Source organism: Brachycentrus maculatus, unplaced genomic scaffold (assembly GCF_059751285.1).
Source record: "Brachycentrus maculatus isolate JH-2025_06_01 unplaced genomic scaffold, ASM5975128v1 h1tg000033l, whole genome shotgun sequence".
Taxonomy (NCBI): Eukaryota; Metazoa; Arthropoda; class Insecta; order Trichoptera; family Brachycentridae; genus Brachycentrus; species Brachycentrus maculatus.
The window spans coordinates 1,976,001-1,998,556 of record NW_028280787.1 but is presented as its reverse complement, the minus strand read 5'-3'; the positions used below and the strand labels follow the sequence as shown (position 1 = coordinate 1,998,556).

The 22,556-nt window shown below is 35.6% G+C and overlaps 1 protein-coding gene across 4 annotated transcripts in view; it reads left to right on the top strand.

The window, feature by feature from the left end:
- The window catches only part of Dmtn (transmembrane and coiled-coil domain 2 protein Dmtn), a 29,151-nt gene extending 8,442 nt beyond the window's left edge, over nt 1-20,709 (top strand). The window contains exons 3-15 of one of the 4 annotated variants that reach the window (XM_088274186.1): nt 49-203; nt 1,020-1,133; nt 4,121-4,252; nt 5,175-5,335; nt 7,294-7,370; nt 8,351-8,481; nt 9,599-9,806; nt 10,918-11,041; nt 12,350-12,460; nt 13,318-13,425; nt 15,789-15,970; nt 18,133-18,195; nt 19,354-20,709. In XM_088274186.1, the coding sequence (XP_088130312.1) occupies nt 49-203; nt 1,020-1,133; nt 4,121-4,252; nt 5,175-5,335; nt 7,294-7,370; nt 8,351-8,481; nt 9,599-9,806; nt 10,918-11,041; nt 12,350-12,460; nt 13,318-13,425; nt 15,789-15,970; nt 18,133-18,195; nt 19,354-19,507 (1,720 nt within the window). In that variant the 3' untranslated portion in view covers nt 19,508-20,709. The remainder of the gene's footprint in view (nt 1-48; nt 204-1,019; nt 1,134-4,120; nt 4,253-5,174; nt 5,336-7,293; nt 7,371-8,350; nt 8,482-9,598; nt 9,807-10,917; nt 11,042-12,349; nt 12,461-13,317; nt 13,426-15,788; nt 15,971-18,132; nt 18,196-19,353) is intronic. The other 3 variants (XM_088274202.1, XM_088274193.1, XM_088274210.1) reach the window with 3 other exon arrangements.
- Nucleotides 20,710-22,556: the final 1,847 nt, after the last annotated feature.

The window sequence follows — 22,556 nt, the reverse complement described above, 5'->3', positions numbered from 1 at the left end:
CACGGCAAGGAAATGGTCGATGAATCATTTTGTGTTTTCATCTTGCAGTATGGAAGATTCGCCGCAAAAGCAGCTACTGGGAAACCTGTCCTCACTGACGGAATACAGCGGAATCCTCAACTCTCCATCTGGATTCCACAGCGCCAATGTCTCCTACGGGCTGTCCAGCGACGAGTTCAGCTCTCCGCAACCCCCCTTCAGAGGTAATATGTCGCTTTTTGATTTCCAATATCCCGGATAAAAAAAAAAACATGACAAAACCGTAGCACATTTTTTTTTTTTAATTGGTTAATATATTTTAATAAAAGCTGTGACACCGCGTTGGTGTCCTATGAAAATTGTCTAAGAAATGCTGTTTATACCGCATTTCTTAGAAATAATATATATTTTTTTAATTTAAAAATAAACCATACAAAATACACCATCTTTTTTCCAAAGTGTTACCAATGTTTAAAATAATAAAAAAAAAACTATTAGAACTGTTGTTACCTACTCTGAATGGAATTGCGCTACACAATTTTAAATAAGGAATAAATAAGGTAGTAAAGGGGTCCAAGTAGAATGATAAAAATTGAAAAATTAAAAAGAAGGTACCTGTATACAAGTATATATTTTTCGTCTCCTGCTCAAAAGCCATTTAGTTTAATCTAATCAACGTTATATTTTTATTGTCCGCCTCTGTAGTGTAATGGTTGGCACCCTCGGCTATCGTACTGGAGGTCCCTCGTTTGATCCCGGGGGGGTCGAACAAAAACTGATTTTTCACTCTAATATTTATACAATATTACCCTGGACTGGTACCTGAAGCGGAAGGCTGATCACCTTTCCTTTTTGTGTTAACGATCAAGATAACACTGCGTTTGTATGATGCAGTGCCCTATGCACCACCGGGTGCGGATAAGAGTTTGAACGAATGAATACTTTAGGAAATATTGTTATTTGAATCTGTCAAGGTATTTTTAAAGGTATAAATATTTCGCAGTACGAATATCCCGGTTAACCCTTGTTATTTCCTGTAGTGGACGATATAGCGGAACAGCCGGATTACCTCCCCCATCCGGTATTATTGTCGTCGTTCCCGCAGGGGGGACAATTCCTGTCGGATAGCGACCACTCCGTGTTTTATTACCAAGGTGCGATAATCGCTTGTCGCTTTGGACACGCTTTTTGGCACCAATGTGTTATTGTGGTTTATTTTAACCTTGCTCAAACTAACCAAATGCTTGTGACCCATACATTGAATTTTTTCATTTAATTGTTAATAATTTTTGTTTACATTTCACTACTACGGGGTGGCACAAAATAAATGACCCTATCGGAAGATGTTGTAATTTTTGCAAATGGCATCATATGTCAATCATATTTGACATTTGTGAATTAGACAGCTGCAGTATACAAGCAGATTGATAAAACGGACACAAATGTGTATCAACACTGGCGGCAGCCACTTGACGCATATTATCTTTTTCACTTTACGAAAAAAATTGTTAAGGTCCAAATAAAGATCACACTCAAATTGTATTTTTTTTATTTAGTAAAAAAGTTATTAAAAAACAAAAATGGATAATTAATTTTGCGCCAACTTGAATCTGTTTCGCTCACTCCTTTCAAGAACATCATAAATCAAAAAAAAAAAAATTTAAGGTGAACGTTTTTAATGTTTAAAAATATAATACAATGTGTTCAAAATAAATATCAAGCCAGTTATTGAACTTTTTACTGTGCAACAGATTTTTTTAGGTAAAACCTGAAGGTTTTTTCTCCATTTTAAAAATATTTAGTTTATTTAAAAAAAAAAATTAAACAATACCTTTTCTTCAAAATGCAAAATGCAAAATGCAAAATGGGGGTTTAATAAATATAAGTGATTTTTTCACTCTGATATTTATTCAATATTACACTGGACTGGTATCTGAAGTGGAGGGCTGATCACCTTTCTTTCATGTGTAATCGATTGAGATAACACTGTGTTTATATGAAGCAGTGCCCTATGCACCATTGGGGTGCGGTAAGGGATTTATTATTTTCTTCAAAATGCAAAATGCACTTTCTGCCCTGTAGCGGGTAAATATTAAGTTTAAAATATGCCGCTTTTGCTGGGATATAGTACATTTTCTGGGCATTCCGAAAACATGCACAACTAAAAATTGACGATTTTTGATGTATGACTTTGTTGAAAGGAGTGAGCGATATGCCAAATATGATAGACGTACGACGCCGTTTGCAAAAATTATAACATTTTCCAAAGGGTGATTAATTTTGTGCCATCCTGTTTGTACTTTATACTTATTAATTTTTGTTTACATTTCACTACTCGGCTGTCCAAACTTAAAACACAGTAAGGGACATTTTTTTTGAAAAACTTTTTTTTGAAGTTTTTTGCTAAGTAGAATCTACTTAGCCCAAAAATGCAAAAATACGTTTTTTTTTTAAAAATGTCCCTCACTATGTTTTAAGTTTGGACAGCCGTACTACATACATACTTTACACTATATACTTTATAAGCGTTATTGCGATAAACACATTATGGACAACAGAAGTAGGTCATAGAGGTCTATTTTGTAATATTCAAAGTTTCTTTGAGCAGATGTGGAATATGTTTGATGGATTTCTGTGTTTTTGATTTGTGGTTCTATGTATGTATGTATGTATGGTGCTAAAAAATTTCAATGCTTTTTTTGTGGTACAGATTTATATGGTCATCTTAAATTTTAACACTGTTACTAATCAAAATTTGTGCTTAATATATTTTTTTCTGTAATCTACCTGTTTTTTTTTTATTATTGTGGAGTCCTTACACATTTTTTTAATCCCAGAAGGCTTTGGAAGTATTTGTGTATTGAGACCTTTGACTGAAAGTGACTGTGATCTACTTTACTACTACCACGTCGTTTTTCTGTAGAAGTGGGCAGAGAGGATGGAACGCCATACTCTTCTGTCCCGATATACACTCCTAGCTTCCTTCATGTCCATATTTTTGACACCACCAGATTTTAGTCCGCCTCCGTAGTGTAATGGTCAGCACGCTCGGGTATCGTACTGGAGGTCCCGGGTTCGATTCCCAGGGGTGGTCAAATAAATATAAGTGATTTTTTCACTCTAATATTTATTCAATATTACCCTGGACTGGTGCCTGAAGTGGAGGGATGATCAGCTTTCCTTCATGTGTCAACCAACGATCCAGATAACACTGCGTTTATATGATGTAGTGCCCTATGCACCATCGAGTGCGGTTAGAAGAAGAAGAAAAAGATTTTATGTTCCGATTGATAGGCCTATTTCGGCCATCTCCTTCTGTTCTACCATTCACATTTGCCACATATACTTTCTTAGTCATTCTCTTGATATCCATTCGCTCCACATGTCCATACCACCTTAAAGAAATCAATCTTTTCAATTATCCTGTAAGCTCCTCTTATAAAAATGAGCGCTTACGTAACTGTATGTATTTTGAATAACAACTGCTATTTCACAGATTTTGTAGCGCGTAAAAGCTTCTTTTTGAAGGTAAGTTTAAAGATCAGTATTTTGGACGCCTTTCATTTGACATTGTACACAATTTATAAAAATATATCATATTTTGTGTGTTGAAAGCATTGTTAACTTTGTAGTATGGTAATACGATACTTTTTCTATCATTCATCGTTCATCTTATGTAATACCACTTAAAAAACTGGCTTAAAAAAGATGGCTTGACTCTGGTCAATGTCTGTACACGACGGATGAGGTCGCCTGTAGGGGATGAGAGGGAGAGGAAGATCTCCACGCGATGGACCGGTCAAGTTAAGGCAGCAGCAGGCACCTCGGTGGTTGGAGCGCTACGTGCAGCGCAGTCAAGGGACAACTGGAGAAGAGTCATTGCTTCCACAAGGGTCACAACTCTCAGTATGAGGAGTAAAATGGAGAAGACTTAAAAAATACTATTTCATGTTAAGAAGAAGTGTTTTTAAGTGGTATTACACAAAGTGAATGATAAGGAGAGTATTAAAATATATCATCATCCATTTATGTTGTTGGTTTTTTCATTTAAAAAAATTATTCTGAATTTGAAATGTGTATGAATAAGTGCTCGACTCACTGTCTGCGCGTTTTGACATTCCTTTCCCCCTCTCGCTCACAGGCCAGGGGGCTGACGAGGGAGACGGAGCGGGGAGCAGCGGGTCTACGAGAGCTGCTACGGCCATCGCTCACCTGAACAGCAAGGTGGCCAGGACTAAAGACCTCATACGGCTGGAGCAAACCATACGTGATGGTAATTTGGATCCAATTATTGTTGCATATTAACTACAAGTTTGCTTAAATGGAAAAGGAATAAAACAGTAAAAAAGCAATTTTAATTTAATTTATTTACATCTAAAATTTGTATTCTTCTTAGAATTTTGACTTACCAATAGTTATGCAGATTGGGAGGACGGTATCTTTACTCCATCGTATCTCCTTGTGTATTGATCTCTTAATCCCGCATTCATAGTTTATTTCAAGAGGTCCCTATAAAAACGATAGATAGAGGTTTCACTGATATGCATTCATTTAAAAATTCATAAACAAAAGTTTTTTTTACAGTCTTGTCAGTGGAGTTCTTTTTACCATAGAACAGGGCTACTTGAACTTTGATGTGTTACTTGAGCCCATACAAAAAAATATTTAGATCTGTATATGGTCTACAATAATGAACGTATCGACATGATTCATTGTTTCCCTGACATGTGACACTTATTGTCATGATACGTTCATTACTGTAGACCAAATACAGTTTTTTTTTGTACTGGGCTCAAGTAACACATCAAAGTTCAAGTACACCCATTCTACGGTACATTTTTAATACTCTTTTTAATTTATTTTAACATAATATACCCACTAAAAAGAAAAAAAAACTAATATGTTATATAAATAGTGCGGCTTTTTGCCACTAGATAGTGTTGATGCCCATATATCAGGCAACTCTCACCCGATTGTATCAAATAAACATACAATTAAAAGGTGACATTTAAGTCTAAATATTTTCTAATATAATTTTCTAATTCGTTGCTTGTGTAAAAATTTACAGTATTTTACAATTTACACAGTATTGATCTAACTCTTGATCATTTATCCATTCCGTTATTTTGCCTTTGGTCCATATTTTAGTTTCATCTCTTGTTCACTAATACATATGTACATGTATTTACTTCTAGATAACGTCAACGAGTATCTGAAGCTAGCGGCGAACGCAGACAAGCAACAGTTGCTGAGGATAAAGGCCGTGTTTGAAAAGAAGAATCAGAAGTCGGCGCACTCCATCTCTCAGCTGCAGAAGAAGTTAGACGGGTACCACAAAAGGATCAAGAACTGGGAGGTTCGTTCACTTTCCTTAAGGTGGAGACTGACCGGAGCATTCAGGCAGTCAGTGCAGCGAGCCGAGCGCTCCATCCATAGTTTCGGATGCTCGGTGATGCTCGCCGCGAGCGATGTTACGACGTTATGTTACGACGAAATGCTCCGGTCAGTCGCCACCTTTACATTTTATTCCATGGCAATATATGTAACTGGATTTATGTTTGCTTAAAATGTAAATGTAAATGTATTTGTATATGCAGGGGCGTGCTTTCCATATAGGCATAAAGCAGTGCCTTTCCTAACTTACCCACGTGACATATAAAAACGCAACCAGTACCTACCGTACCTTACTAAGTAGTACCTAGATTACCTTACTACCTACCTCTACTGCCTACCCTAATTAATTCTCTGTGCACGCCACTGTATATGTATGTGCGTATTTTTAGATAAGTGGATGCAGAAGTCTTTTCTGGTTTCACTAAGAGATGGTGCTACTGACATTAACCAACAAACATACTTAAGTTCAGTCCGCCAAACAATAGCGTCTTTGTGGTATTGTTTGTGCATTGCTTTTCTTATTTGATCGAAAGAAAAAGGCCGTGGAAAGTCATCGTTTGCTGGTAGAAACACATGGTAAATTTATGTATTAAATGTTAAACAAAATATTAAATCATTTTGTCCGCTTCCGTAGTGTAATGGTCAGTACGCTCAGCTACCGTTCTGGAGGTCCCGGGTTCGATTCCCAAGGGGAGTAAAATAAATATAAGTGATTTATTCACTGTAATATTTATTCAAGACTACCATGGACTGGTACCTGAAGCGGAGGCCTGATCACCTTTCCTTCATGTGTAAACGATCAAGATAACACTGCGTTTATATGATACAGTGCCCTATGCATCATTGGGGTACGGATAAGGGTTTTATTATTATTTATTATTATTAAATGTTAAATCAAACACTGATTTTTTGAGTCTACTAAGTTGAACGAATGTCATTTGTTTGAAAATGCCATAACTAGTCGAAATAATTGTCGCAAAATGTATTTTTTATGTGTTTTTTAACAATAAAATACAACTTAGTATATGTACAAAAAAAAATCAAAAATGATTTAGCATTTAGTATATAAATTAAAATGTAGTTTTACAAATTAAATGCCAAATCTATAAATAAATACATATGGTAAACATCGATAAGGACATGTGAGACATGGTTTTGATAATTTATATGTGCAATTCCAATGTGAATGACAGTTATAGGCATTACTGGATTCAATTGCTCATCTTTGCACTGCAAGTGATAGTCCATGTCAGGGGGACCTGACATGGCATGCACAAGAGATGAAGAGGATATCTCACAAAAACAGCGCAAGAAATGAAAACGGTGTCATATGGAAAAGACTCTTATGGTAGAGAAAGTCCAAAAGAAGTTTCTGAGGTATCTCTATATGAGAGAGTACGGCTATTATACTTGGCTCTACCCAACCCAGTTTTTCCAGGGTATGCTTGGCTACAATAGTTTAGAGACTAGAAGGAATGTGTATTTGATTACGCATTTTTATCCATTGTTGCGCGGTATGATCGATAATCCTGAAATTATCATTGGTTATCAAATTAACATTGGTCTGTATGTTCTCGATAGTTACCTAAGACAGCGTCCACATAGATTGTTTCACATTCCTATACACAGGACCAACCTGCCGATGGTTATGCCTGTAGGAAGAGCTACCACTATGTTGAACAATATCTCATTGGATATCGATCTGTTCCATGTGTCTGAAGGAGTTCGCTGAAGTTGGATTCTTCTACACCTTTAGCAATAGTATTCTTGCTTATTTTCTATTTTTGTTAATGTATACGATTTAAATTTAAGTTTGTAATGTGTATATTATCTATAAATAAATAATAAAAAAATAAATTGAATTGAAAGACGGTGTATATTCTTCAGTTTATGTGGAGTAATGAGTGTGTTTGCTTTCAGACTCATGGGTCCAGTACGGGTCAGGGCTCACACAGACAGCCCAGAGAGATGCTGCGGGATATGGGACAAGGTCTCAAGTGAGTTTAATTGGCAACCCTGATCTACATTTTTTCTCTCAATTTTCTGTAATATTCTTCATACTTACTCGACCGTATCTGCTCTCTATATGGAGTATACAGAGTCTACAAACTGCCTCCTGGCTCTTCCGTCGGCTGCTAGCTCGCTTATATATTCCCAAGTCAGATCCGGAGAACTGCCGACGGGTTGTCAGCAGTGGACATCCTGGGCGGTGGGAACCTGATGCCTTGCAGAAGAGGCAAGCTTGATGGTGACTCTCGGGAGGCATGCATATGCCTATTTTATGGACTATAAGATGCACCTTAATTTTTGAACAATTTTTTAAACCAAAAATAACATTTTTACCATTTTAATTATCACATTGAAAAGCCAGAGATTTTTTTAACTACAAACACATGTGTGGTGTTGTTTGGTGTACTACATTTTTTATTGTACGATTCTCATCGCTACAATGTTACCAGATAGAGATAGGTTTCCCGTAGTATCGAATATATGGCCATTTTTGAGACTGGCAGGAATTTTAAATCAAACACTAGACATTTCTATGTTAATTTCGAGTACAAGACGTGCCTGATAATAATAGTATAATCGTTGTGGATTTTCCTCGAATAACATCTAGAGGAAGACCAAAGAATTCATGGATGCTGCAGTAGGATAACATGATTCCAAGGCATGGCCTAGGTGTTATCCATGGTAGAAGGACCTACAACCTAAGGACGAGGATAGCCAACCCTGACAGTCTATAAAGACGATAAGTTGGGATGGAGCCAGGAAGAAGAAGATTAATACGCACCTGAGTTTCGGAGGGAAATTTTTAAAGAAGAAACTACAGTCTAGCCAACTTAATCACCTTTCTTGGCGACAGTTGTGACCATGAGTGGTGTGGATAAGGGTTAGAATAAGATAAAATACTTGGTTGAGGGAAATTAAGTTGACGTTACCTCCGGGATCTTAATACCTGGTGTCCGGGCTGTTTCAGAAACGTGGGCGGTAACATCAGAGATGGGATCACGGGACTTGGCGGGACAGTGATGTCCAAGCCCCGGGAATTCGCACATCTCATCAAGAACAAGTTTGGCTCCGCCGATAACATCAACCAAATGACAGCGCGTAAGTGAGCCACCTAATGCACTATCAATTAACACTACTGCTACCATTACTCCGTTTCCCTGGACGGTTAGGATGGAGCGCCGCACACCTCTGTCCTGACGATTTTTTTAATTCTTTCAATTAAATTTACTTATTTATAATTGACATACTTATTACAAACTAAAATTTAAAGCGTAAACATTGATAAAAAGTCGAAATTAAGCAAGAATACTCTTGTTAACGATGTAGAAGAATCCCACTTCGGAATACTCATACCTTTCTCAATTTGATAGATAATGCTCATCTCAGCCTTGTATTATTTCCTTATCTCATCATCTGAACATCTATCATACATCATGTTGCCGCACGTTTGTCTGAGAACTAGTCTAATCTAATGAAATTTGTATTTTCAAGCGCCCCCATCGGATTTAAGAGGTAATTTTTAGTTGTAATAGATTATTTTTCATGTTGAGGTGAAAACGACTCCTGACTTGAGTTCCGAAAATGTCAAACTAATAGTTATTTTATCTGGTTATGATCGTGTACGTTTTTGAAAAGAAAAAAAAATCCATATATATTCTATAAAAAAAATTCTGCATGGCCCCTCAAGCAGCCGACCGCTTACTGAATTAGAGGTTTGCGAGTATCCGTTTAAATAAAAAATATATACTTGTTGTTTTATAGAATAAAATAACAACTAATAATAATCGCCGAATGTGTGGCGCTGTGTCTATAGCACCACGAGAAAAAAATATATAAATATTACATTTTTTTTCTTGAATGTTCTTTGCAGATATGAACTTTGTGGCACATTTTATAATCTTACAACAAATATGTAATTTTTTCCACATTAATTTTATTCGACCAGGAACCGGGTTTCATTGTAACCGGCTGGTGTGAGTCTAAACAAAAATGTTATATACACAACAAGGCAGGAGTTGAATGGTTTTCAACTCTTGCCTTCTTATGTATATAACATAGAATTTTGAATTTTGAATTCTAGCCTCACACTAGTCTGATAATGTCGGTTACGACGAAATCCGGTTGCTGGTCAAATAAAATCAATTCATACGCCATAGAGAAGCACTGATGAGCGCAATCAGACATGCAGATTGATTGGATTCCCTTCCCCTCCCAGGTAACAACTGGGCCGAAGGACGGCGGCCGGAGGGCGAGGGGGCGCACACGCTGCCGGGAGCGCTGCGCGGCGAGGGGGCGGGGGGTGCGGCAGCGGCGGCGGCGGGGGGTGCCGCCAGCGGGGGCTCTGGCGGCGCGGGCTCGGGGCACAACAAGCTCACCTCGGAGGAGGGCAGCGAGTGCTCCTCCGTCACCAGCTCCGGATGCGGGTGAGTGAGAGATGCCATAGTGCTCGGATATTATTCTCAAATATCGTAGTCGTACGGGAGAAAGTGACCAACTAGCAATACGTAAAATGTTCAGGAGGGCCATTTAAGTCACTTTTGCTTTGCAAGAAAATAAACACCAATGCAGTTAGTCATTTTTAACAAGTCGACATACTATACTTCCAACTTTAAAATCTTTTGAGATTTTTTTCAGGGCGGTATTAAGCTAGTAAGATATCAAATCAATGATCACGTTTTTGTAAAAAATGCACTTGGTCACTTTCTCCTGTATGACTACGATATATTAGATTTAAGATTTGTACTGACATTTCTTGGTGGAACAGCATTTTATATAATAAATTCATTTTTTCATCCGCACCTGATGGTGCAGTATATATAAACACAGTGTTATCTTGATCGTTTATACATGAAGGAAAGGTGATCAGCCCTCCGCTTCAGGTACCAGTCCGGGGTAATATTGAATAAATATTACAGTGAAAAAAATCACTTATATTTATTTTACTCCCCTTGGGAATTGAAGCCGAGCGTGCTGACCATTACACTACGGAGGGGGACATGTTATGTTGTTTATGACATAAAATTAAAGTCAGCTCAGGTTAGGTAAATAAAATAAATGTCAAATCAGGAGCCGGGATAATTGGCGGGTACATATTGCTCACTCCTTTCAAGAACGTCATAAATCAAAAATTGTCCATTTTCAGTTGTGCATGTTTTCGGAATGCTCAGAAAATGTACTATATCCCAGCAAAAGAGGCATATTTGTAACTTAATATTTACCCGCTACAGGGTAGAAAGTGTTGTTTTTGCATTTTGAAGAAAAGGTATTGTTTAATATTTTTTTTTAAATATACTTAATATTTTTCAAATGGAGAAAAAACCTTCAGGTTTTACCCAAAAAGATGTGTTACTCAGTAAAAAGTTCAGTAAGTGGCTTGATATTTATTTTTAATACATTGTTTTTATTTTTAAACTTTGAAAACGTTCTCCTGAAAAATCAAGTATTTTGATTTATGACGTTCTTGAAAGGAGTGAGCGATATGAGGAAATGTTGATGGTCATGTTGACGTTTGATGAAAAATTTATATTTTTTCAGGTATCAAAACCAGCCCGGCAACAATAACCTGAATGACGTGTACTCCCTGAAGCAGATATTCTGCGAACTGAAGGACAGGAGAGAGGACATTGACAGGATCTGTGAAAAACTAGACACTATTAAGGTATTAAATATGTCGTAGACTATCTATCACTTGAGAGTAATTGTCCCTATCGTGGGTAGCTCTAAACCAAGGGTGGCCAACCATGGCCCGCGGGCCGCATGCGGCCTGACGGGTGTCTTATTGCGGCCCGCGGAGCATATCACACATTTTTTTTCTTTAAGTGTACAAAAGAACATTCCATCGTGCGTAGTTTGTATCATATCCCATATATGGAAGTATCTCACTATCGTGACAGTTTCTTCTATATACCAATATCCATCTTAACAAACAATGACGACCCGTGCCAAAATTGTTTGATTTGAAGCTTTTGGAAAACTGTTTGCGTGAAGCAACAAGATCAATCGTTATCAACGAAACAGTTCTGACGAACAAAATCAGACTGCTCACTAAAATTGATTTTATTTTGTTTATTTTTTGTTATTATTTTTAATATTGCTAAAACTCTAAATCTAATAAATATGTTTGATTCTCATTAACTTCTTAAAAAAACAATAGATATACATATTTTTCGTTTGCTTTGAATAATAAAAGAAATTTAGTTTTACGGCCCGGTAGGAAATCTCATTTCTAAAATTTGGCCCGGCTGCTGAAAAGGTTGGCCCCCAATGCTCTAAACAGTGCCTCGACAGTCCTGATCCCCGTCCGATCTCGTATATTCCGGAGCCAGGAGATCTGCCTTCTGCCCACACCTCGTGGACCCTCCACTAGGTGCAATAGCTCGTACTTGTCTCCTCTCAGCACATGCCCCAGATAGGGCACTTTCCGGACTTTGATATCAGTCAGCAATTGTCTTTTCACCCTTGCTCTTTGGAGCACATTCGCATTGCTGACCATATCGGTCCATGGTATGCATAGCACTCCACGAGTATTCTTGCATTCTTGTAGCTCCATATCTTATTTTTGTATTGATACCAATTTTAGTATTAACCCTTTGCACTCGAAAGTAATTTGGTATGTGCATACGCCAACTCAATTGAATTCCGAGACTTATTAGTATTTAATCGTACTTATATGATTCCGGTTGTATTATATTGACAAGAAAATAACCATACATTAAAAATATTGAGTACTAGGACTTTATTTTCTTAGCGCCATAGCAGCAACACTCGAGTAATACGGCAAAACCAGGCATGCCGTTTCTATGGCGACATTCGAGTGCTAAGGGTTAATATCGCAACATTATTGTAGAAATGTTACTTCTTACAAAGCCGCTATAGCCAAGTTACATTTTGTTATAAAGTCATTATAACGAGTGTTAATAAAATCTTGCTTCAGAATAAAGTTATGGATTGGTGTGTATTATTCCAGACGTTGTCCCAAGAGGTGTCCTACCTGTCCTCGGCTCTGCAGGAAGAAAGATTTCGCTCCGAACGGCTGGAGGAACAAATCAATGATCTCACAGAACTACACCAAAACGAAGTAAGTCCAAAAATTGATTAGTATATACATACAATTAATTCACTTGGCTCCTTTCTTGATGATGTATCCTATAAAAAGTGTTCCGCAAACTTTTTCTATTCAAGGCACATCTACCAAATTAAGAAATTTCGGAGGTGCATATTTACCATAACATTTTTAACATATTATGTTTGATGCGTAATGTGAGCCTACTTAACTGAGCACAGTGAATCAAAATTTGAAGCTATTGTGTTATTTTCACAAAACTAGACTTTTTCCGCGGCATACCAACTAATCACCACGGTACACCAGTGTGCCGTGGCACACGCGGCGGAGCTATGCTATAAGATACGAATTATGATTTTTTAAAAATATTTCTATATGTAATATGGAAGTGAACCATGGAGTTGACAAAATAAGCATAAAAGTAGACTGAATGCAGTTGGAATGTGATCTCTAAGATGAATGTGCGGCAAAACGATGTATAGTAGATGTTTGAATGGTGAAATAAAGAATGAATGCAAGGCTGAGATAAGCAGCATCCATCAAATGAATAAATGTATGTTGAGATGGTTTGGCCATGTGATTCGAATGAGTGAAGAAAGAACAGCGAAACAAATTTACGAGGCGAATGTGGCAGGTAATAGAAGCACAAGAAGACCGAGGAAAACACTTGGGTGTGACCAGGACAGGAGACGGAGTAATCGGCGGCCATGTATGAAGAGATTCATGAATGTGGAAGAAGAAAATGTTGTTTTTTCTAGACAGATTGGTGTGGCAATCTGTTCTCTCTGCCTACCCCTGCAGTGAAGAGGCTTCATGGTTAGTCAGTTAGTCAGTTAGTTTTTTCAATTTTTTTATTATAAATAATTTTTCAGGTTGAAAACTTGAAGCAGGCGTTAGCGGACGTCGAAGAGAAAGTCCAGTACCAAAGCGAAGAAAGGGTGCGAGATATACATGAGATGCTAGAACTCTGTCAAACTAAGGTATGTTTTTTGTTTAGTTTTATCTAAACCCTACCTAGAATACGGCCCTTCCCGTAAAGTAAATGAGATAAGAACTAAACTGGTTATCTATAAGAAAGAGACTAAAATTAAATATGCTGATCTGTACATATAATTCTTTTAAACAATAAATTACCCAAATATTTTAAGGATAAAATATTGTTAAACAAAAATTTTCATGAATGTATTACTAGAAATAAGGATAGAATAATACTGCCATTGTTTAAAAAACTGAGTCACAAAATTGTTTAATGTATAAGGGTTTGAAAATGTATGATGAGATGCCTGAATGTGTGAAGAATGAAAAGAGTCTGAAAGAATTTTAAAATGTTTTGTTTACTGTAAAAAGATGTAAATATATATATCGTAGTCATACAGGAGAAAGTGACCAACTACCAAAACGTAAAATGTTCAGGAGGGCCATTTAAGTCACTTTTGCTTGGCAAGAAAGTAAATAAACACCAATGCAGTTAGTCATTTTTAACAAGTCTATATATTATACTTCCAATTTTAAAATCCTTGGGGATTTTTTTCATGGCAATATTAAGCTAGTAAGATATCAAATAGTCAACGATCACATTTTTGTAAAAAATGCACTTGGTCACTTTCTCCTGTATGACTAGGATATGTATATGATGTTAATTAAGTGTAAATAAAAGTTTATATTACTGTAATATAAGCTAATTAAAGAAATAAATAAAAAAAAGTGAGACATAACTAAACCAGAAAGAGCACAAGGGTGAAAATATGACTGCGATTATATGAATACATTCAAAATATCGGGTCAGTTCAAACACGAGGCATTGAAGGGACTAAAGTTGACTTAAGTAAACATTCATATACAGCATACACATTTAATTTTGACCGCTTCTCTGATCATCTTAATAAAGAAGCGGTTAGCTTCGAAACTGGTAAATATTTTTTATATTTTTTATTTGGGTTAACAACAGCACCATATCTAAAACAAAACAATTAAAAGATATACACTAAACAAGCCAATTATAGTTAACCGCAGAAACATAAAGATTAGTACAAAATATTTAGTGTAGATCTAGCAAATGAATGCATGTGTGTGTGTGTGTGTGATGTTGATTCTAGTAGGAACATACATACAATGCTGATCGGCTGTCCAAACTCAAAACACAGTAAGGGACATTTTTTTTGTAGTACGTTTTTTTGCATTTTTGGACTAAGTAGATTCTACTTAGTCCAAAAATGCAATAAAAACTTACTACAAAAAAATCTCCCTTACTGTGTTTTAAGTTTGGACAGCTGTGATAAGCATAGTTTTTAAAGATCCTGAGGACAATATGCTCACCTTTCGACTTTTCAACACAGATTTTCCGCAATTGAAAATGTCAACTTGGCTAAAACATGAGTTGTACTCGCTAGCCATTCGAAACATAGGTGAACTCCGCGTATAATTAGTTCCAAAGACAGGTACTGTAAATAAAGATTGTGACGTGTGACGGGTACGGTAGCCGGGTACATTGTACGTTATTTCTGAAGTCAAAACCGGACTATCGATACGTCCACTTATTATATCCTGGAGGATTCCCATATCCAATAACAAACGACGATCTTCAAGACTGAGTATGTAATTGGTGTTTTTTACAGGAAGATATATAGTTTAAGTCTGCTATTCAGCATCTTTAATTGAGATGACATGTGAATCTCCACTGAATTTTTTCAATTCTTTGTTTATAAGTAACATAATGGGGAGACCATACACAGGAGGCATACTCTAAAATACTGCAAACATAAGCGAAATAAATAAATTAAATGCATCCAATGTCATTAAAAACCTTACAAGTACAAAGGACAAAGCCAAGGTTTCTATGTGCCCGGTTCAGTATATCATCGATATGATTTTCATTATAATTATGTTAAAATAAAATATTTATAGTGATTTTCAAACTAAGTTACATTTTAATTATAAAATGGAAAATCACAAAGTTAATGCTTCAAATATAAATTATTATATTTTATATTGATATGTCCGCCTCCGTAGTGTAATGGACAGCACGCTCGGCTACCGTTCTGGAGGTCCCGGGTTCGATTCCCAAGGGGGGAACTGATTTTTTCACTGTAATATTTATTCAATATTAACATGGACTGGTACCTGAAGCGGAGGGCTGATCACCTTTCCTTCATGTGAAAACGATCAAGATAACACTGCGTTTATATGACACAGTGCCCTATGCACCACTGGGGTGCAGATGAGGGTTTAATTAAAAAAATATATTTAAATTCTCATTTTTAAAGTGGAGTTGTATTAAATACATATCACCGGGAGGGGAAGGTTAATGTGTGTGTGTTGCCTATACGCGCTTGTTCATGTACAGATCAGCAAGATGGAGCACCAGGCCATGCAGCAGCAGCAGTACGTCAACTTGGAGGGCATCGAGGGCTTCAACGCCCGCGTGCTGGCCGTGAAGCTCATCAACGTGGTGCTCACCATGCTGCAGGTCCTGCTGCTCCTCGTGGCCACGGCCGCCGGCATCCTGATGCCCTTCCTGCGCACCAGGTGAGCCGACATCATCCTGAGCACAGCATCAGCCCAATTCCTGGCCGTGCCGACCCCCGTGAATGCATCTTGCATTCTTAACACGTTGACTGCCTACTTTGAGATAAATTGCATAGACTACAAGATAGATTCATTTACCTTCCTTATTATCATCAATTTGTAATTTATGTTTTTTTTTAATGTACTGCAGCATCCATGAATTCTTTGGTCTTCCTCTAGATGTCTTTCGAGGAAGATCCATGGCGATTGCCTGGTTCACAATATGATCAGGTTCTCTGCGTCCTATGTGCCCATACCATCTCAATTGCCTTTCCTCTACCTTACTAATAATGTCTTTTACATATACTAGTACATATATTCCGCCTCCGTAGCGTAATGGCCAGCACGCTCGGCTACCGTACTGGAGGTCCCGGGTTCGATTCCCAGGGAGGGTCAAATAAATATAAGTGATTTTTTCACTGTAATATTTATTCAATATTACCCTGGACTGGTATCTGAAGCGGAGGGCTGATCACCTTTCCTTCATGTTAATGATCAAGATAACACTGCATTTATATGATGCAGTGCCCTATGCACCATCGGGATGCAGATAAGGGTTTGAATGAAAAAGTACATATATAATGTCTAAGACATTACTATCTATCATTAGAATCCTAACTGTCCATCAAACTTCCTCCCTTAGTTTTTCCCTCTACCACCTTCCCTAAATTTCCTTTTTCCTGTGCCTTCCTTATTATCATCAATTTGTAATTTATGTTTTTTTAAATGTTCCAAGTACGATCTACCCTGTGATTAGAAATATGTAGCTTTATATGGTATCAAACGTTTTGACCAATATCACTAGTCTGTTTTTGGTTGGTTTGAAGATATTGCTTTTTAGCAATCAGCCCGCTAATGTACTGATTTCTTTTCTTTCCATAAGTTTGAATAAATAACTCTAGGATTGCATTCTTTGCTAGGACGCCGACTAGGAGTTATCTCGTTCTTCGTGCAGTTACGATCAAATTCCTAGTATATCAGTGCTAATGGGAAGAGAACAAAATATTAATGCTGGCTTACATGAACATAAAATTTATAAAGAAATTGACAGAAAATAGAATTATAGTAAAATTATTCAAAATCAAAAAATAAAATAATATTTTTTAAGAATTGGCTTTTTAGGCCGGAATTCTGAAAATTGCCATGGCAATCCATGTGTTAAGTATTGAGTGTGTTGTATGTAATTTAAATAAAAAAATATAAATAAAAAAACAAATATTCTAAAAAAATTATGTTAGATAATTTTTCTAGAATAATTTGTATCATTTTGTCGGCAAAATATCGCAAATAACAAAATAATAAATAATTTTATATAAAACAAAGTAAGCCAAAAATTTATTAGTATCTTCAATTAATTCTATTAATTGATTCGGCAGTTAGTTTGTTGTAATATCTATCCATTTTTAATCTAAGCTTTACTTGGTAAATACCACTTTTTCTAAAAGACTATTGTGATACGTGTTTCAATGCATTCTGGATCATTTTCAAACAATATGTTGTATGCACAATAGAAGAAATAGTGATATTTACCAAGTAAAACTTAAATTGACAGTAAAATTAATTCACTTAGCTCCTTCCTAAGTGAAGCATCCTATAAGATACGAAATAAATGTAGTTGTTTAAGCATTATTTTTCCATTTTATTTTTCGTGCTGTAGAACGGCGCTACTTGAACTTTGATGTGTTACTTGAGCCCAGTATTTTTTTTTATTTAGATCTGTTTCGTCTACAATAATGAACATGATTCATTGTTTCCCTGACAGGTGACACTTATTGTCACGATACGTTCATTATTGTAGACCAAATACAGATTTAATTTTTTTTTTGTACTGGGCTCAAGTAACACATCAATTGAAATTGAAATTGATCAAAGTTCAAGTAGCCCGATTCTACGATACAAAATAAATATAATAATTTCAGCATTATTTTTCCATTTTATTTTTCATACTGTTATTGTATATTATCTTAACACCTCTATCACCCTATTACACTTAGACTTTCATCCGACATCCTGCAAATGAATAATTTATCTTCTAATAACACATTTTCCCAGTCAGCCGAATGATCCGCGATCTGGCCAAATCGTTGGGAGTCTTTATTTTATTTTTGATTTCACTTTGGCAGGGATGACCTGAAACCCAAGCACTATGGGAATGGACAGCACTCGCAATCATTATTTTTGCACATGTAAGTGCCTTATCATTTTATGCAACATTCATCTTTTATCTTGGCCTCATTGAAACATTCCAAAGTCGGGGCAGTACGGACGTCTACTACACTGCAGAATTTTAACTATTGCATACCGTATTATTTTTTGACATCTCAACATATCGCTCTCTCCTTTCGAGAACGTCATATATCAAAAATTGTAAATTTTCAGTTGTGCATGTTTTCGGAATGCCCAGAAAATGTACTATATCCCAGCAAAAGGGGCATATTTTTAACTTAATATTTACCCGCTACAGGGCAGAAAATGTTGTTTTTGCATTTATTAATTAATTTTGCATACAGTGATTTATTAAAAAAATAATACATTTGAAAAAAAAAGGGTCTCTGATAAATAACAAAAGCTTACTCAAATCAACCACAGACGCTGCTGAGAAGTTCGGGGCTCGGATCTTGCATACATCCAAATAAAAGGGTTTCTGCTAAACAAAAGCTTTCTCGATCTAACATAGATGGCTCTTGTAAACTCACATGTACTGTGTCATCAGATTGATCATATATGTATGAGTTCCAAAAATTTGAGTAGCGCGGTTGTCAATCATGGGTAGATTGGTGAATGTTATATTCTGATTTACCACATTAAAACATTTTTATGTATTGTTGAAAGTAATTCTCCGAACACAAGATACACACAGATATCATACTCAATTCCCCTTATTCTCCCAAAATAAAAAGAATTAAAGTAATTCTCCGGACACAAGTTACTCACAGATATCATACTCAATTCCCCTTATTCTCCCAATCTCCCAAAATCAAAAGAATTAACCGCCCTACACATACAAACATACGTGATACATGCGGTTTTTCTTCACCATTCCGCACTTACCCGTATGATCTACGCGCATAGGTCAAAAATATTGAATGCGTACCAGATACACTGACAAATTTTTGTCAGGTTTCATACCTGACAATATTTTGTGACAACAAGCGTTGTGATTTTTTTGCTTGTTTAAAAAAAATATGCCTGAAAATAACCCGAAGGTAGGGCGGTTATAGTAATTCTCCGGACACAAGATACTCACAGGTATCATATTCGATTCCCCTTATTCTCCCAATCCCAAGTCCGGATTGGCATCGTCCCTTTTGTTTTTCAATTTTGACCATACAATCCCGTTTCAGGGTACGGATTCTGACGACATCTATGGTGGTCATCGGGGCCGTGTTCGTCCTGAAGCAGTGGCCCGAGGTCTGGGAGATATCCTCGCACCTGATGGAGAAGCTCCGGAAGACCATCGTCCACTCGACCACCTCCTCGGAAGACCCTTCCAGATAACTTCTTCATTCCAGACTCCTCATCGTTACTCCCGCCCGGTAGATTCGTCGCGATTCTGATCCATTACGATGTGTTTCCAAGGTCGCTTCCAAGTATGACAAAATGGACACATTTTAAAGGTCTTTGTAATATCTTGTAATGTAACAACCTGATTAATGTAACAGTTATATTGTTCATTTTGTAATATAACACCCTGACTAACGTTATATTACTCATTTTGTAATCTAACACTCTGATTCATGTAACAGTTACATTACCCATTTTGTAATGTAACGCCTTTATTTATGTAACAGATACATTACCCATCATGTAATGTAACATCCTGGTTTATGTAACAGTTTTATTAGCCATCTTGTAATATAACGCCCTAATTCATATAAGTTACATTATCCATTTTGTAATGTTACACCCTGATTCATATAACAGTTGCATTACACATCTTGTAATGTAACACTCCGATTTATGTAAAAGTTGAACCATACATCTCGTAATGTATCTTGGCTGTAGTCTCATAGTTTTAATGTAGTCTTGGCTTGGAAGCGGCCGATGTCTTTGAGACGGCGGATAATCGAAGGTTGAAACACGTCAGAATTGACGAGTCGTTTGGCTCGGTGATAGTTTGTTTATAATTGCTTTGTTTTATTTATGTTGCTGAATGCGTGTGGAAGGCGATGTATTGCAAAGATTGTTGCTACACGATGATTGCGCTTCGGAAAGAGTATTTGAACCTAATAAGACTGCATTTCATTGTCAATTCCTTCTCCAAACGCTTCCCGGAAAAATTCAAACACAGCGACAGAAGTCAACAGTGACCGTTGCAAATTTATCACAAATTAAAATACAAAATTTCACCTTGAATATCATTTTAATTATTTGCAAATCTCTCTTTTGATATTCACATATTTATACGGTATGTCTTTCAAACATGAACAATTCCCTTTTAATATTCATATGTCTTTGAATAAATTTTGTATCGTTCATTAAAAATTAAGTAAAATTGATGTCCAATGTGTTTCAAAATATATATATATAAAATATATTGTATAAATATTATTGATTTTTTACTACATTAATTAGTGTAGTATTAACCCACAATATGTAATTTTTTTCTTTCGCAATACATTATAATAGTGCCAAAAATTAAATGAATTAATTATTTCTAATACATTTTGGAAGTCAAATTTTACATTTTCAGTGTGTATCCATTTTATAAGATGATTTTAAAGTGATTTATATGTATTAATTATATCAAAATTTCTTTTCATATATATATATATATATATATATATATATATATATATATATATATATATATATATATATATATATATATATATATATATATATATATATATATATATATATATATAAATGTATTTATATTCGTCCAAATTATGTGTAAAAATGTGAAATATTATTTGTCAGGTATATTACAATTTATATCACCAAAAATATTATAAATTTAACTCGGTTAAATGTGTTTGATTGAAATGTCGCATGAACGAGTTTAAATTGATGTGTGACCGCCAGATGGTCCTGCGGTTAGTGTCGTAGACTCTGAGTCAGGTTTCTGGGTTCGACTCCACTCTGCCACAATTTGATTCTTGTTTTTAGTAATGAGCCACCTAGGGCTAATAAAAGAACACAAGTATTTATAAATTTTTTTTAGAAATAAATGAGGCACAGACTATGTTTTTAACCACTTTTATTTTGGTTACATCTCCTCAAGCGCTTTTGATAAATGCCTTGTCTTTTCCATGGATGGAACGATACATAATATCTATCCATCCCTAAAGAAGACTAGGTATTTGTCGAAACCAGTTGGAAAAATAATACCAAAATAAAAGGGGTCAAAAACAAAATTGATGTTTCATTTTTTTTTTATAAACTTTAAAAAAATGTGCTAAAAAGTGTCAGCGAAATTTATTTTATTTATTTAATATATATTACTGATATTTAATACACTGAAGAAAAGCGAAAAAATTGTTTGATGTTTCATACTGGCTTCAATAAATAAATAAACTTTTGTCTTATAACCCTGCATATTCAGGTTATCTTTTATTTATAGAGTCAAATAACAACAATTCAGTTTTTCCACACAAATTTATGTGAAAAAACCTGTATAGTTCGCTCACTCCTTTCAAGAATGTCATAAATTAAAAATCGTAAATTTTCAGTTGTGCATGTTTTCAGAATGCCCAGAAAATGTACTATATCCCAGCAAAAGCATCATATTTTTAACTTAATATTTACCCGCTACAGGGCAGAAAATGTTGTTTTTGCATTTGGAACAAAAGGTATTTTTTAATTATACTAAATATTTTTCAAATGGAGAAAAAACCTTCAGGTTTTACCTAAAAAGATCTGTTGCACAATAAAAAGTTCAATAAGTGGCTTGATATTTATTTTTAATACATTGTGTTGTATTTTTAAACTTTAAAAACGTTCTCCTGAAAAATCAAGTTTTTTTATTTATGACGTTCTTGAAAGGAGTGAGCGAGTTGTTATTTTATTCTAAAAAATGCAGTTCCACGAAATGTCAGTGCAAAACTTTAATGTAATAACTTTTGTTTGACAACCCTGCACATTCAAGTGTCAAACTTTTTGTTTGTATAACTTTAAATTTTGATATATCTGTCAAATTAACGTGAAGTATCGTCCATCCATCGTCAACAAGTAGGAAATAAGATATTTGTATTTTGGAGATTTTTACGGAAACGAAATGAAATTTGCACTCGAATTGTTGATAACTGCACCGCACATTGTTGCTATAGTGATAAAGTTAGTACGGGGCCTAATCGCAATACCACACATGTCATAAATTCACCAAAACAAATGTGATTTAATTATTTTTAATACATAGTAAACAAAATGCCAAATTTAAAGACACGCTTGTTTGTAAAAAAAACATGTGTATGTTACAGTCAATGCAGTCATGCAAAAAAAAGTCATACAGTGAAAGGTTAACTTGAATTCTATTAAAACTATTTCTGATGAAAGTTTTTTGTCAAGTCTAGTTTTCGCAGTATATTTATGAAAATTCTTGCAA